Source organism: Schistosoma haematobium, chromosome 3 (genome assembly GCF_000699445.3).
Source record: "Schistosoma haematobium chromosome 3, whole genome shotgun sequence".
NCBI classification, from domain to species: Eukaryota; Metazoa; Platyhelminthes; class Trematoda; order Strigeidida; family Schistosomatidae; genus Schistosoma; species Schistosoma haematobium.
This window is the reverse complement of record NC_067198.1, coordinates 6974088-6988625: the sequence shown is the minus strand read 5'-3', so window position 1 is coordinate 6988625 and position 14538 is coordinate 6974088. Positions and strand designations below refer to the sequence as shown.

General features: G+C 36.2%; 1 protein-coding gene across 1 annotated transcript; it reads right to left on the bottom strand.

Annotated features, from left to right (window-relative positions):
• Positions 1-961: 961 nt before the first annotated feature.
• Positions 962-8420, bottom strand: MS3_00004904 (uncharacterized protein). Its single transcript, XM_051212880.1, has 3 exons — positions 8294-8420; positions 4377-8248; positions 962-2517 (listed from the first exon to the last, which is right to left on the bottom strand). Exon 3 carries the CDS (start codon positions 2378-2380, stop codon positions 1040-1042), a length of 1341 nt encoding a protein of 446 aa, XP_051068805.1. The 5' UTR covers positions 2381-2517; positions 4377-8248; positions 8294-8420; the 3' UTR covers positions 962-1039.
• Between the last annotated feature and the right edge of the window lie 6118 nt (positions 8421-14538).

Below are 14538 nucleotides of genomic sequence, written 5' to 3'. Positions count from 1 at the left end.
AAAACAACGACTCTTGATCTACGCTGTGCTAGGAAGTTGACAAGTTAGGTAGTAAAGGGGTTCAGATAATCGTGGTATCTGTGATACTGTGAAAAACTACGTTAAGATTCTGTCTTTTGGAGACAACATCGATCGATGTCACAAGATTTATAGAGTACTGGTTAGTGATATCTACTGTTCCATTTAGTATGGAATTAGGACCCTAGAACTTATACCATGTAGTTCAGAGGATGATTTCAGGGAATCTGGGATAGAATTTTTTTAACTCGAACCATTAGTGCTGATGATACGTGTGGAAGAATTTGAAGACAGATAAGGATGCATAGTAATGATAAAAGAAATATTAGGTAACACGGATGATGTTCAATTGTGAACAACGTAATATTGAGTGACAGGGTATGACTGCGGTTTTCACTTTGTGGTTGCTCGCATAGTGCATGGACAATTGCTTCTGAGGCACCTGAAAATGAAACTGGGTTAGTAGTAGTTTTGGTGATCTAGGAGAGTGACTGCAGCAGCTAAGTGAAATCTTCAGATCGGTTATACACGGGCTTTTAGTGAGTTGTTTTTAATGTGTTACATCTGTACTTTAGAGGACGAAAATCAGTAAGATAAGGTAAGTTTAGCTATATCTAATCCCAATCTTTTCAAACTCGCTTTATCTGTTGTAAAGACGCAAGATAGCTATCGTGCTGTTTGTTGATGAGAAGCACATAACTACTGTCACACCCCAGTACGACTTTTTCCTTGGCCATAAGTTTGATGTTTATAGTCTAATCGCTCTTTAACTGACCTGCTCAGTATGTTGGAACAAATATCATAGACGATATAATTCGATTGGGTCATAATGATATTTAAGATTGACCACTACTTTATGCTCACAGTTACGGTCGGGGTTGATATGATGACAAGTTGTGACAGACACACACCGTTTATGGAAAGAGAAAAAAACGAAAGTACAAAACTCAACAAAATTTAATCTATTTCTGGGTAGCGAAGAACTATTTGAGAAGGACACAACACGCTATTACTACCAATATTATTCGACATCAGCTGGATTCAGCATTCTTTTTTCTTCATTCGAATACAATCCACAATGTTTAAATACATTCATATATACACTAAATATTTGTTTAGCATTTGACACAAGATATGATGTAATCAATTGAGCACATTTTGATTCATCCTGTTTTAAATACCATAAGGAATTTTCACATGGTGCAACTGATTTTAGATAATGACTGATTTGTCTAACTTGTATACTTGAATATAAATTAGCCATAACCATATCAGTTTTAGCGTAGTACGATTGACTTTTGAGTTGAAAAACACCATTATAAGAGATAAATAAATTAGATAATCGAATCAATAAATTATTAAACCCATACAACCAAATTAAAGTAAACAATGTAAAGAATAAGTTAAGCATTAAATAGAATTTATATAATCCATACTGTGATGATGATTGTTTAAATGCTACATGTAAATAAATAAAAAATGCAATGAATGTAATGAATAGTAGGCAAGCAAATGTTAACTCAAATAATTGTCTATCAATTTTATGATAAAATGGAAATTTCATTACGTTTTTATGTGAATACAATTGGATCATACCAAGTCTATGATGGTCATGATAATGACGAATATTATTCATAGATTGTTGCATTAATCCCCATAGTACATCAAATAAATTATTCATTGCAATCATATCCTCTTGTATGATAAGTATATAATCACTATGATTATGTTCTTGTTTTTTAACTAAATCAACTGATTTCAGCATACAGGTCGACATATCTCTCACAAATTGATAATTAACAGATAAATTCCTATAAGTTGATAATTGATTAGAACGCAATGGATGAATTGCATGCTGACCAACAAGTCGTATAATTTCATGTACATTAGACAATTCATTTATTTTGGTTCCATTCAAACAGATCATTATATTGATATATTTAAATCGGTAACCATACCTTGAAATATCTTCAAATATTAGTTTAATTAAGGTTGATAAAGATTGAGTTAAATAATCCTGTTGATAATCATCAATTTGATATTGAACACGATTTGACGTCATGATACTAATGACAATACCATGTTTATTACTTAAAATTGACAATGATGATTGTGGTGGTTGGTAAACAAACGGTATTTTTCCTTGATGGTACCAATCGTACATTAATGTGCGTAGATGAGCTAATCGTAATTCTTCACGATCTCGTACAGTAGATGCATGATAATTTATATTGGGAAATCGATAGTTGTTAATTATGGTTAGAAGAAAATATATGAAAATTGATAAAATGTTTATTTTTAGAAAAATATGTAAAAATGTATATGTTCGAAATAATCGTCTGATTTTAATTAATCGATTCATCAATCGGAACTAACTTTTGTTTGTTCAGTGTTATTTTATATTTATTGGGTTGTCATAGAGATAGACATACATATATTTTGAAGCAAAATATGAGAAAATAAACTGTTTGAATGACAGACATTTATTTATAAGCGGAACTAAAAAAAATATAACAAGCAGTAAGTTGTTAGTGCGAGGGAATTATGAGGAATGTCGGATTTTATAGTTTACACTAAAGAATAATCTCAGTTACATAACCACTGAAAACCAGAAATAACTGAACTACTGTTTTGTCTTAGTATGAAATTCTTCAGTAGTGAGTATCCACAACCTTCTCGGATTTCAACGATTGTGCAACTGTTTGTTTAGTGATTTAAACTTTAAAACTAAGCTAATTATTTATCAACATAGGACTACCAAGCATGGATGGTGTGTCGGCACAAATCGTTAAATATATAAGCATAGCAAAAGAAAGTTTATGAGACGAAATGCAGAGGATAAGAGTTAGTAACAAATGAAACCTAAAAAGAGAAATGTACAATTCAAAAGGGAATCCATGAGGTTGTACGATGAAAAGTTTTTAATTTGGAACTCAGAGTAAAATAGAAAACGAATATGCTGAAGCCTTCGGGTTCTGTTCTCCTGAATTTATATGGTTTGCCTAAAATTCATGAACCTAATAATAATCCATTACGACCAAAATTATCTAAGCGTGGTTCACCTACACATAACTAGCAAAATGGTTGGTAAAATTGCTAAACCCAATCCGTAATAAACTATGTAAGTTTTCCTTAAAATATACATTTGAACTAATTAACCTTCTTGAGGACATTAATATTAAAGATAAGACTTTGCATTCCGTTAATGTAAACTCTCTTTTTACGAGTGTACCATTGACTAAGACTATGAATTTCCTTTGTGATTATATATCTAATGATTACCCCTTTTTTTCCTATTCAGTCAACACTATTGGAAGAATTACTTTTGTTACGTACTGCAAATGTTCAGCTCACATTTGAATGCGAATATTTTCGGCAAGTTGATGATGTTGCTATGGGTAGTCCTTTGGGGCTTCTCTTAGCTGATGTATTTATGTTATATGTTAAAAATATGACAAGTGAACTCATCAGCGAGGTAACTCTATATAGAAGATACATGGATGATACATTAGTTATATGTGATAAAGATTTTCAAGTTCACCAGTTATTAGATAAACTCAATGGGGTATTGAACGATATCGTAATGACCTATGAAGCAGAAAATAATGATTAATTGCCCTTTTTAGGCATACTTTTGAATCGAAGGGAGGATGGTACTATGAGACGGTCAGTTTGTAGGAAACCAACTTAGGCACGGCAATATTTAAATTCCCATAGTCTCTGTCCATTTCAACACAAGCGAGGCTTGGTTACGTGCCTCTTTAATAGGATTCGAAGATTATGCACCACTGATACGGTTGGAGGAGATGAAAAGCTGCTGATTGACACACTAATATCAAATGGTTATTCACTAAAGTTTATAAATAGCTGCAAAAGACAGTCAACGCTAAGACGTCTCATTTATTCGATTCCGAAGAAAAAAGTTTATATCTATCTACCATATAGAGGTGAATGCAACAGTATAATTTTAAGACAGAGAATAGAGGTAACCGTTGAGAAAACCTGATTGAAAAGACTAAGCCCATGATTCCATTTCACTCTCGTACACTAATTTCGGTTTGTTGTTGTTCGTTTGTTATACATTCCCTATATTCTCTATCTCTCCATAACCTCATTATTATTGTGTGGCGCATATGTATTTGGTGACCCTTGTACCAATTTTTGTGTTTAAATAAATAAATGTCATGCGTACAGTAATAAAAGTAAATCTATGAAGCAAAACCGTCGTTAAAATTCATGACATATGCTGTTGTAAAGTTGACATTAAATAATAAATTTATTACATTGGACACCACAAAAAACTGGAATTGATAACCTCAGTTATTACTTAATTTACGTATTTCTGACAGCCGATTTACCTATTAAATATATAGAGTATGTACGGAGTGATAAGGAATATTTATCGTCAACTGGATGCTTAAACAAAAAGATACGTCAATAATGTGCGGGATAAGATTATGTAAAATCAATTTAGATACAACAAGCAGTAAACCAGACGAAAATGTTGACCAATTTATGGCTTCCATCTATTTTTATTTGTTGAAGTAGTATCTGTCCTTTGCATTTATATTTCCGAATTTCTATCAAAAAAACGACAAAAAAAGAAAATAAAAGCGGTATTTAATGAGAAATTTGTTGTAAATTTAAGCAACAAGGACTCAGATTTCCATCCTTTTCGCCAAGCGTAAGAAATAGTGAAACTTTGCTTAAATTCACACCAAGTTGTATACTTATAGACTGAATATTTCCGACATTCGCTAGTATTTCTTCAGAGAAACTAACTTACCTACGAATCATCTGTACAAAACCAATTATTTTCATAAATTCTAGTTTGTAAAAATGTTCACAATATTAGGATATCAGTCACATGTCTACATTGTAACCAGCAAGTATTATTATACTTAGCTGAAAAGAAATAGACGTTAGCGATTTATCCGGCGTTTATTAGACATAACTAGGGGTTGGTAATGTCTCCTATTTTAAACGAACAATAATTCACACAACTTTACCGAATACGTAACATCTGATTTAATGCAGTACACTCAGGTGGGAATGTTGATATATGCGTAACAAACAATTTGTTCGGAAAGTATGGCCCCATTATGAAACATTTCAACGACATCAACGTCCAATTCAGACATTTCTGGTGTTAGTAAGCACAATTCCTGCACATTTTAATTCGCAGTTAATACACAAACAAGTTGTTTTGGAAGTGCATGGGTTGATGTATGCAGCAGTCACACTTTCGCAAGAATTCCGAACAATAATTGTAGGCAAATAAAACCTTAAGACCGTGGTTCTGCATAGATTAGTAAGAAAGTGCTGATTGATGAACATGAGTGGCCAGTGAATGACACTGGATGTATCCTAAAGTGTCTTGATGAATGCAGTTAAAGACAAGTCTACTATTTCTCTAGATCAGGCTAAATGTCGAAAATTTTATGCGCATTTCTCGATTCATATTCACTGTTGGGGAAAGTAATTCGACCACCTAGTCGTGTCCCTAGAACCTTACATTTATCACAACCAGTTGCATCATTATGTCTAACGACATACCTGACGTTGCTACGAGTTGCAGTGTCACAAATAACAGCTACTAACTTTACTATCAAATGTAATTGACACTTATTTACATGAAGGCCTACTGTCAGCAACTCCTTTAACTCAGTTACAAGTGCTGCGGACATTTCGTTGAAAACAGAGTTTTAATTCACCAACTATGAATACTTCACTAAGGGATGGATTTACTAGGCGTTCTAGGATTGATCACAACTGTTGACTAGAGCTTTTGAACGACAGGCCGTCGTAATTGAGTTGCATACTCAGTTCGTTAAAACTGAATTTACCTAGCCAATCTTCGAAAATCCTCAGTAAACTTGACTTCAGTCCAATGCGGTAGTACAATTCTGTGTCCAGAAACTTGGGCTTCATATTATAGCAACGACTAAGTACACTTCGGAAGGACATGGACAGTTCAGGAATATACACCCGAAAAAGGTCCAGAATTCCGTTGGCCTTGTATACAATTATGTCACTTCCCTTTATCATCTGAATTACAACTCTGTCTAGCTGTTGCTTCATCGAGAGATGAACAGACAGAGATCTTTCGGTAGCGGGACCACCTACAATTTAATAAAAAATAAAGACTACCGTTTGTTGCACTGGGTACATAATGTACGTAACTACAGGAGGCAGTGGCGGATTTTGGGATCGGTGGCAGCCCATCGAGTTTGACACTGTTGGCTGCAACCCGTCTCATATCCCATTCATTACGTCTAACATTACTAGTCTAAAAGAATCAATTAGTTGCAGTCAGGTTGGACAGGAGTAACTGAAGTCTATGACAGTGCGAACAACTCGTCTCTATGACGTAAGATTCATGAAAAAGTGGTGTGTCCATTTGACATACCAAAACAAAACCTAAAAGTTGGTACTGTAAAGCCGACTGAACTTCATTATCATATTAATTATGTTTAATATGATATATACGATGTATTAGTGAATAATTTGTAATTTATTAAACTTTAATAAACATTTAAATGCGTGACGAATCATTCTTTTAATCACAGCAATAGATCGATTTTTGTTAACAGCTGTAGTTAAGTTTCTTTGGCACTGCGTCTACTGTGCGTAATTGACAGGAAAAAAAAGAGTACATGAGTAGAAACTGTTAGGCAGTTATTATCGCCAGGCTTTTCCGTGATATCTGTCGAAAAATGTGGAAAAGCATTGAGTTAAAACGAGACATTTTGGATAAATTCACCGAAATTGAGGAAAATTTTGCGATTTCATAAATATAGACGGATTCCATCAGAGTGTAATGGAATTCCGGGGAAACATAGGGGAAATCCCCGAAGTTTAGGGAAACTATCAGAGAAGAACGCAAAATTTACTCAAAATTGTGGAGTTTTGTGGTTTTATTGACACATAGACCGATTTCCCCAAAATATGATAAGATTCTGGGGAAATTTAGGAAAATATCGCGGAAAAAACCCAAAAGTTTGGGGAATTTCCCTACATCTATGGAAAGTCCAGGGTTTTGGTGCCATTTCTTCAAAATTTTCTATAGCGGCTTACCCAAAATTTTCCCTAAACGGAGCAATTTTTCTCCCGAATCGGGAGACTGGGTATTGCGGCGAGACTCTAATTTAGCGACGACCTTTGAACGAATCTTAAATGACCTTGACAATTATTAGCCAATCAGAAGACAGTTAGTATCAAGTGAGAATATATTGTAAGTAATGAATTACAGTGGACATTCTTCTTTTACATGATTTAAAAACTTGTTAAGGTTTGATGAAGGTTCAGAGGTTCTCAATTCATAATGCATATTGTATAGAAACTCGTCCATAGGGTTAGTGGTTAGGGTTGTAGCCTGTCAATAGACATCTCTTCTCTAAAGCCGATGTAAACCGATCGCATGTTAGCACCCTAACCTTAACCTAACCCTAGTCTAACCCTAATCTAACCCTGAACCCTAATCTAACCCTAACCCTAATCTAAACCTTAACCCTAACCTTAGCCCTAAACCCTAATCTAACCCTAACCCTAACCTGACCCTAACCATAAACCTAAACCATAATCTAACCCTAAACCCTAACCTTAACCTAACCCTAAACCCTAATCTAACCCTAAACCCTAATCCAACCCTAACCCTAACCTTAACCCCAAACCCTAACCCTATGGACGAGTTTCTATACAATATGCATCATGAATTCAGAACTTCTGAGCCTTTGTCAAACCTCAACAAGTTTTTAACTCATGTAAAAGAAGAATATCCACTGTAATTCATTACTTTCTTGTAATATATTTTTACTTTATACTGTCTTCTGATTGGCTAATAATTAAAATTGCTCAAACGCTTCTCACTGGCTCGTCCCTAAATTAGAGTTTCGCCGTCTCATCTGTTTTAACCTCTCACTAATCACCTCCTCTCTAAAATCCGCAGTGAACCGACCGTATGTTAGCATCGCGTGTTGAACTTGGCTCCGTGACCTTGAAATTGCTCAAACGCTTCTGATTGTCTCGTCGCTAAATTAGAGTCTCGCCGGTATTGCTAATAATTGCAACTTCGTCTTCAAAAGATTAAGAAGTACACTGGTTGTTAACCGTTTTTCTGGGGTGCTAGGCGACACGGATTTTGGGATTTTTCTGCGAACTTTGAGGAAGTCTGCCTAAAGTCTAGACTGCGCCTTGCCTAAATTCCACTGCTCATATTAATTTTGGGTAACTTTTAAAAAGTAAGCGAAGATGTCCTCAGCATTCAGTGACTTACTTCAGAATACACAGAGGGTACATAGGCATCTACAGTTGCTGACGAAATCAGTCCATCATTGTAGTCACCTTAGCTATTTCCACCTGCGCGCAACGACCTTGAGTTGAATGGCGCGCGGTAAATAAAGACGATACTTTCGGTCTTCCAAAACAACGACATTTTTACATGAACAAGAGGTACAAAAAAGTAGAAATGCAGCATATTTACGTGTGTCTAAAATGAAAAAAATTGTGGTTAACTATATTAACAAACTTGAGGAGTGTAAGAATAAAACTACAATGGTACAGAATAATGATGTTGTTGAATACACGCATTACCTGAATAAACTAACTATGACTTGAGATATCATTCCAGCGTGCAATGAACATACAGTGTAACGCAGTAAGACGTGGCGAATAAAAATTAAAAACGGAGCAAAATTAACAACATAATCTAGTTATTAAATTAAAAATACATTATGAAGTGACAAAATCTGGTTACTTGAACGCACAGATGACCGTTATTACACTGGGCGATACATTAAGTTTACATAGTAGCGTTGCGGATAACTTCACCCTATAAAGGTTTGGTCCCTTTGGAGTAAAGACGACTACATCAATCTTCCAACAAGTTATGGATACTATGCTGCAAAATATTCCTGGTACGGTGGCTTTTCTGGTTGATGTATTTATCATGGGTACTGAATACGCTGACTTAGAGAAGGATATGGATATGCTCATCAGGTGCATAACACATTATAGGTTTGGATCAGCTGCTACAAAGCATGACTTTAATATCAAACAAGTGCGCTATTTGGGATTCATAACCGACAGAAACGAAAGAAACCTGATCCAAAAAACTTCGATGCTATCAAAACGATGCCTCTACCGATAGATGTATCACCCTTGCACTCCTTTTTGGGAATAGTTACCCATTATGGTGTTTTACTTCCAGAACTTCACCGTCTGCATCTGCAATGGACTGTTCACTTACATAGAATACCAAAGGCATCTGGTGGACAAAATGTCAAGAACTATTCCTAAACTAAAACTGCCTCTATCCTCAAACCTTTTACTCACGCACTGTAATCCAGCCGTTCTCGCTGTAGTTACAGCAGACGCGTTAATTTATGGATCTGACCCAGTGATTGTTCACGCTACACGATCACTGACAACGACAGAAAAGAAATATAGTCAGATTGAAAAAGAAGTCTTCTCCACTATATTCGCTGTGGAAACGTTTCACAAGATGCTATTTAACAGGCAGCTTACCCTGCTAACAGACCACAACCCGCTACTGGCAGTTTTTGAATACAAGAAGAGTATCCTTGTTAATATGACAAACCGTCTACAACGATGGGTAACTGCACTACTAGAGTACGATTTCAAGATAAATTATCGACCAACAACAGATTTTTGACAGGCAGATGCCCACTCAAGATTAGTTGGCTACCACGGAAGCTGAGGCCGAAGTTCTCACAGAGTTGACAAACACACTTTCCGAACTTTCGGTCACATTCTAAGCCATTAAAGAGGCTGGTGAAATGGATAACTCGTTGAAGATCGTTCGCCTTTGTATTTCCAACGAATAGCCTTCACCTCAACTCTATGAAGGGCCTCTGCAATACTTTCGTCGGCGAGACTCCTTGACAATAATAGATTCGTGTATGTTTGGCCACCGGATTGTTATTCTCAAAGTTCTTCAACATCAAGTCCTAAGACGATCCCATAGCGGACACCCAGAAATAAATAAAATGAAGCCACCGGCTCGGAGTTACACATATTGACTGTCAATAGACCGTGATATAGAACAAAAGTGTTGTAGCTGTTGGACCTGTCTAGGACCCACAAAGAATCGGACTAAAACAGAACCCCAACCATGGCCAAAACTGGACGGGCCTGGGCAAATACTACATGTTGATTTCGCTGGCCCAATACATGGTGGAAACTATTTGGTTGTTGTATATGCATTCACAAAGTGGCCGGAAATATAGAATATGCTGAACTCGATGTCAGAGAATATATTAAAAATTTGCCAAGTTTGTTGGCTTGCTTCGGGGCTTCACAGATCTCAGTAACTGTAAAGGCACTCAGTTCATGTCGTCTGCTTTCAGGTGGTTCTGAAGTGAAAATGGTATTACGCCATGGTATTAAATTCTAATCAGTACCATCCCCAGTTGAATGTCCGAGAAGAAAGAACCTTGGATACGATGAAAAGGGCTCTGATCAAAGGGGAAGGAGAAGATATTACAGCAAAATGGTCAATAAATTTTTAATGTCCTATAGAGTTACACCAAATTCGGTCATGACGAAAGGAAGATCTTCAACAGGGTGTATGTTCGGAAGGAAAACCCAGACAGTCTTTAACAGTGTTACCACTCAGGAAGACAAATAAACCTACAAACGAACCATGGAAACTGAAGAACGTGTTAAGGTTTTTTCAGGATGATAAATAAACTTTAAAGCTTCGTGAGCCGGAGCAATAGTGAATCTCTTTCTGGATGAAAATTTATGAAATCTTTTGACGGCCCAAAACACAGCTAATACTTGCTGAGATTGTGAATAACCTTGTTCAGCGACAGTAAATTTGAGTGAAACATAGATAACTGGTCTACCTTCCTGCTCCAAACCTGCGCCAATGCATCAGTAATGAGTACGGAATGTGCACTGGAGGAGTAATTTCGAAGAACGGGACCAATTTGGAGAGAATGTAGTAGACTTCGTTTGCATAACTCTTGTTCGTCACCCCAGCTGAATGATTCAGATGTTAAAATAATGAATAAACAATTAGCGCGACAAGAAAAATTAGGAATAAAACGGAATGTTATTGAGAAACACTCACCAGTGGATGTGCTTCTGTAAGATGTTTTGAAGATGGCTCATCTGTTAGTGCAGCTATTCGTTTCACATCTGGTCTAAAACCATTCGAACCATTCCATACTGGACACACAAAATTAACACCTAGTTTGAATTCACCGTAATATTTTTCTCAGTTAAACGACGCAAAAGAGCAATAAGTTTCTGATCATGGGCTGGCCAGTTTATCAGAACCGTGAATAATAAAATCACCTCAATAAACTTCAATATCTTTAAGGTCACTGACTACATTATTGATCACTCCCTGGAATATGGCTGGCGATCAACTTAAACCAAGTGAGAGGAAGTTGTAATTGAACGGGCCAAAAGCAGTTCTGATTGTTGTCAAAACGGATGAAGATTTATCTAAGGTATCTGAAAACAAGCATCTTTTAAATGAACTTTCGTAAACACCTTAAAACTATGAAATCGACTTGGAATATCCTAAGCTTCTATCGTTGTGCAAGTTTGTTTTAACAAACGAGATTTCGGCATTAAATGGTAGTCATTACATATTCCAGGGGTCTTGCCATCTGACTTATATGGAGTAGCAGTAGGAATAATTCATGCTGAAGACTGTGTAGCGTGGCGTCGAGTTGAAGTTAACTATGAACACCGCTACCAAGAAACACGTGCCAAACAAATCAGAAGGCGAAGGTTGGACGTAACCAAATAGATCCATAAAATCTCCGAGAAGCCAAATACCAGAAGGCAATTAATGGACCAAATCGAGATATATATTTGCTGGCGATCTCGTGGTATCGAAAGGATACCGAGATCGTGCCAGGATACAAGCTTGGTTACAGAACGTAACCGAATTCGAGCGAAGTTACAGTCAAAGTGTGAGTATAAGAATGGAAGCACAAACTAGCTGTCATTAGCACAGTCAAACAAAAGCACAATAAAACAAGCACTGGTACAGTTGGTTATAATAATAATTGTTTTTATTAAACCAGTCGTGTTCTCGTGATAAATGTGAGTCACTACAAATTATCAATTTTTTTCTGTTCTGACGAATCATCTTAGGAAAATTTACTCTTTTGCGACAGTCCAAACTAGTACACTTTACACGATTTAATAGTAGTTCCTCGAAAGTTGCATAAGAAAAAGAAATAGGCTTTTCTGGAAATGCCGATGTTTTTAATAGGCAGTAAGCATCCTTTCCAGTGAATGTGGGGTAGTGTAGAATCTCAGTTTACTATGATCACGGTTACAGATCTATTACGTGCCAATTACCAGATTAAAACCCTCCGTAGGATAAATATTAGAAGGACAAGTGTAGATTGTAGTTAGGATATATTTTTTGAGGATCTCGTTTACAGGCAAGACTTCCGTGCGTACGTAATTTCCAGGTGACAAATAGCCGCAAAAGTCTGTTTTTGGTACAGTAGACAAAAAGGTACAGTAAAACAGTCGCTGGTACAGTTGATTATAGTAATAAATGTTTACATTACAGCAATCGTGTTCTCTTCATAAAAGTAGATCACTACAAGTGTGAGACAATGAGCCACAACTTTATCGTCCTTAACATCCTTTCTGGTCCTGCTCCAAATTTCGAACCTTTCCATATAATCTTCAAAAGCTTAAGAATTTGAACGTATATCCAACTGTACAATTACGGACTCCATCACGAAGCCAATGTGATATTCAGTAGTATTCGAATTATTATACGAACTAGGAATTCTCAAAATAGCGTACTTCAAGTCAGGTAGAACTAGGAGATTACAAACGAACATGTTGTAGTTGAAACTCAAAATCAGGCGCACACCAAGTACAAAAGAATCATTAACTCATACAAACACCACGAGTGAATAAACATTTCTCCCAGAAAAAGTCATATACTTTCGTCACCTTTTAGAATAGATGTGATCTCCTTTTGAGGTTTATGTATCAGCTAGTACTTTGGTGATTATATGAAAATAGCTTGAAACTCTGAACACAGAGCTTGTATGTGTTGCGATGCTTACCATTATGGTGTATATTTGTTATCTCGTACAAAAGGATATCTTTCGCTAGATTACGACTTATTTCATCCGATTTTTCAGCCATCTTAAAGATAACCTTTGACGGTGACATTCAATGAGGTAGGTCGCATTCCCACAAAGAAGACTCAATTCCATTCTGTGGTTATATACACCTCTTTCCAACAAATCTTAACTAACACTTGAATTTACAAGCACGCAGCAAAGTAAATCAATATGTCAAGTCACTTGGACTAGTTAGAAAATTGCAGTTTGATCAGTTAGATTTCAATCAACCCAGCTAGAGACTGAACGACTGAGACATTAGTTGTCACTACCAGCTGTTTGATGAGTGTAGAATTTAAACTATTCAAACGGTTTGCGATGAATTTACCACTTTAGATAGATTATTGGGTGGAACAATAATTTATGGACGACCTTTGAACAACACTAGATTGACCTTGAGGGTGCCCACCTAATAACCAGAGCCAACTGACGGTTATAAACCCGTTTGAAGAATTAGAACGATGACTTACAGTTGATGATTAAGGTTAAGAATTAGATTTCGGGTTTTCATCACGAACTGAAATAAGCTATAGTGCCAAAACTCGATTTAGCCAAGTCGATCAATGAATTTCGCGGGAAAATCCGAGACCTGTTATCTTATATGTGATTGGTTCGTCCCTAAATTATAGTCTCACCATTCATTTGATATTTTTGATATTAGAAGTACGAATTTCATTACTAATAGAGTGCCATCCCGGAATTTACTACAGAATGCTCTATGTTCATATAAACTGGACTATAGTATTCTAATTGTCGTATGAATTAGGAATTAAAGGATTAACGCAATTGAATTAAGAAGACACTGGCAGAACGAATGTACTGTATTTAGAATTCGAAATCAAACATTCTACCAGTACAAAGGTATCATTGGTTCATTCAGACACCACATCCGCCACAGCTTAAATTGGAGTCTAGGTGTTTGTAATCAATCGTATGTCTTCTTCTCAAATTCATCCTGAGTCTGTCTGACATTGTATTGGATAAGGATTCTGTATTATCTAGAATATGCTCATTAGCATTAGAATTAACAATCGAAATTGGAACCGACTCACCTGGTTCCTGAAATTGTATTTGATCTACATGTCGACTGTGTGTACTTAAGTCATTAATGTCTAGAATTCGCACCATCGATTTTCCGACATTCTTCAGAACAATACCCGTAGATGGTCGAAGATCATTTCCTCGATAGTATGTAACTTCTGCAGACTCCAGACATCTCATATTCAACCGAAGAATTCTTCCTTTCAATAGCTTCGCTGGAGTCTTCTTCGTCACCGAATGTTTGGCATTTCTATATTGCAATAGAAAGGTATCTACTCCCCTCTCCAGCTCATTAAATGTTGAGGGGGCTATAGAATCAGTAGCAGTCTTTAATGTCCTAACA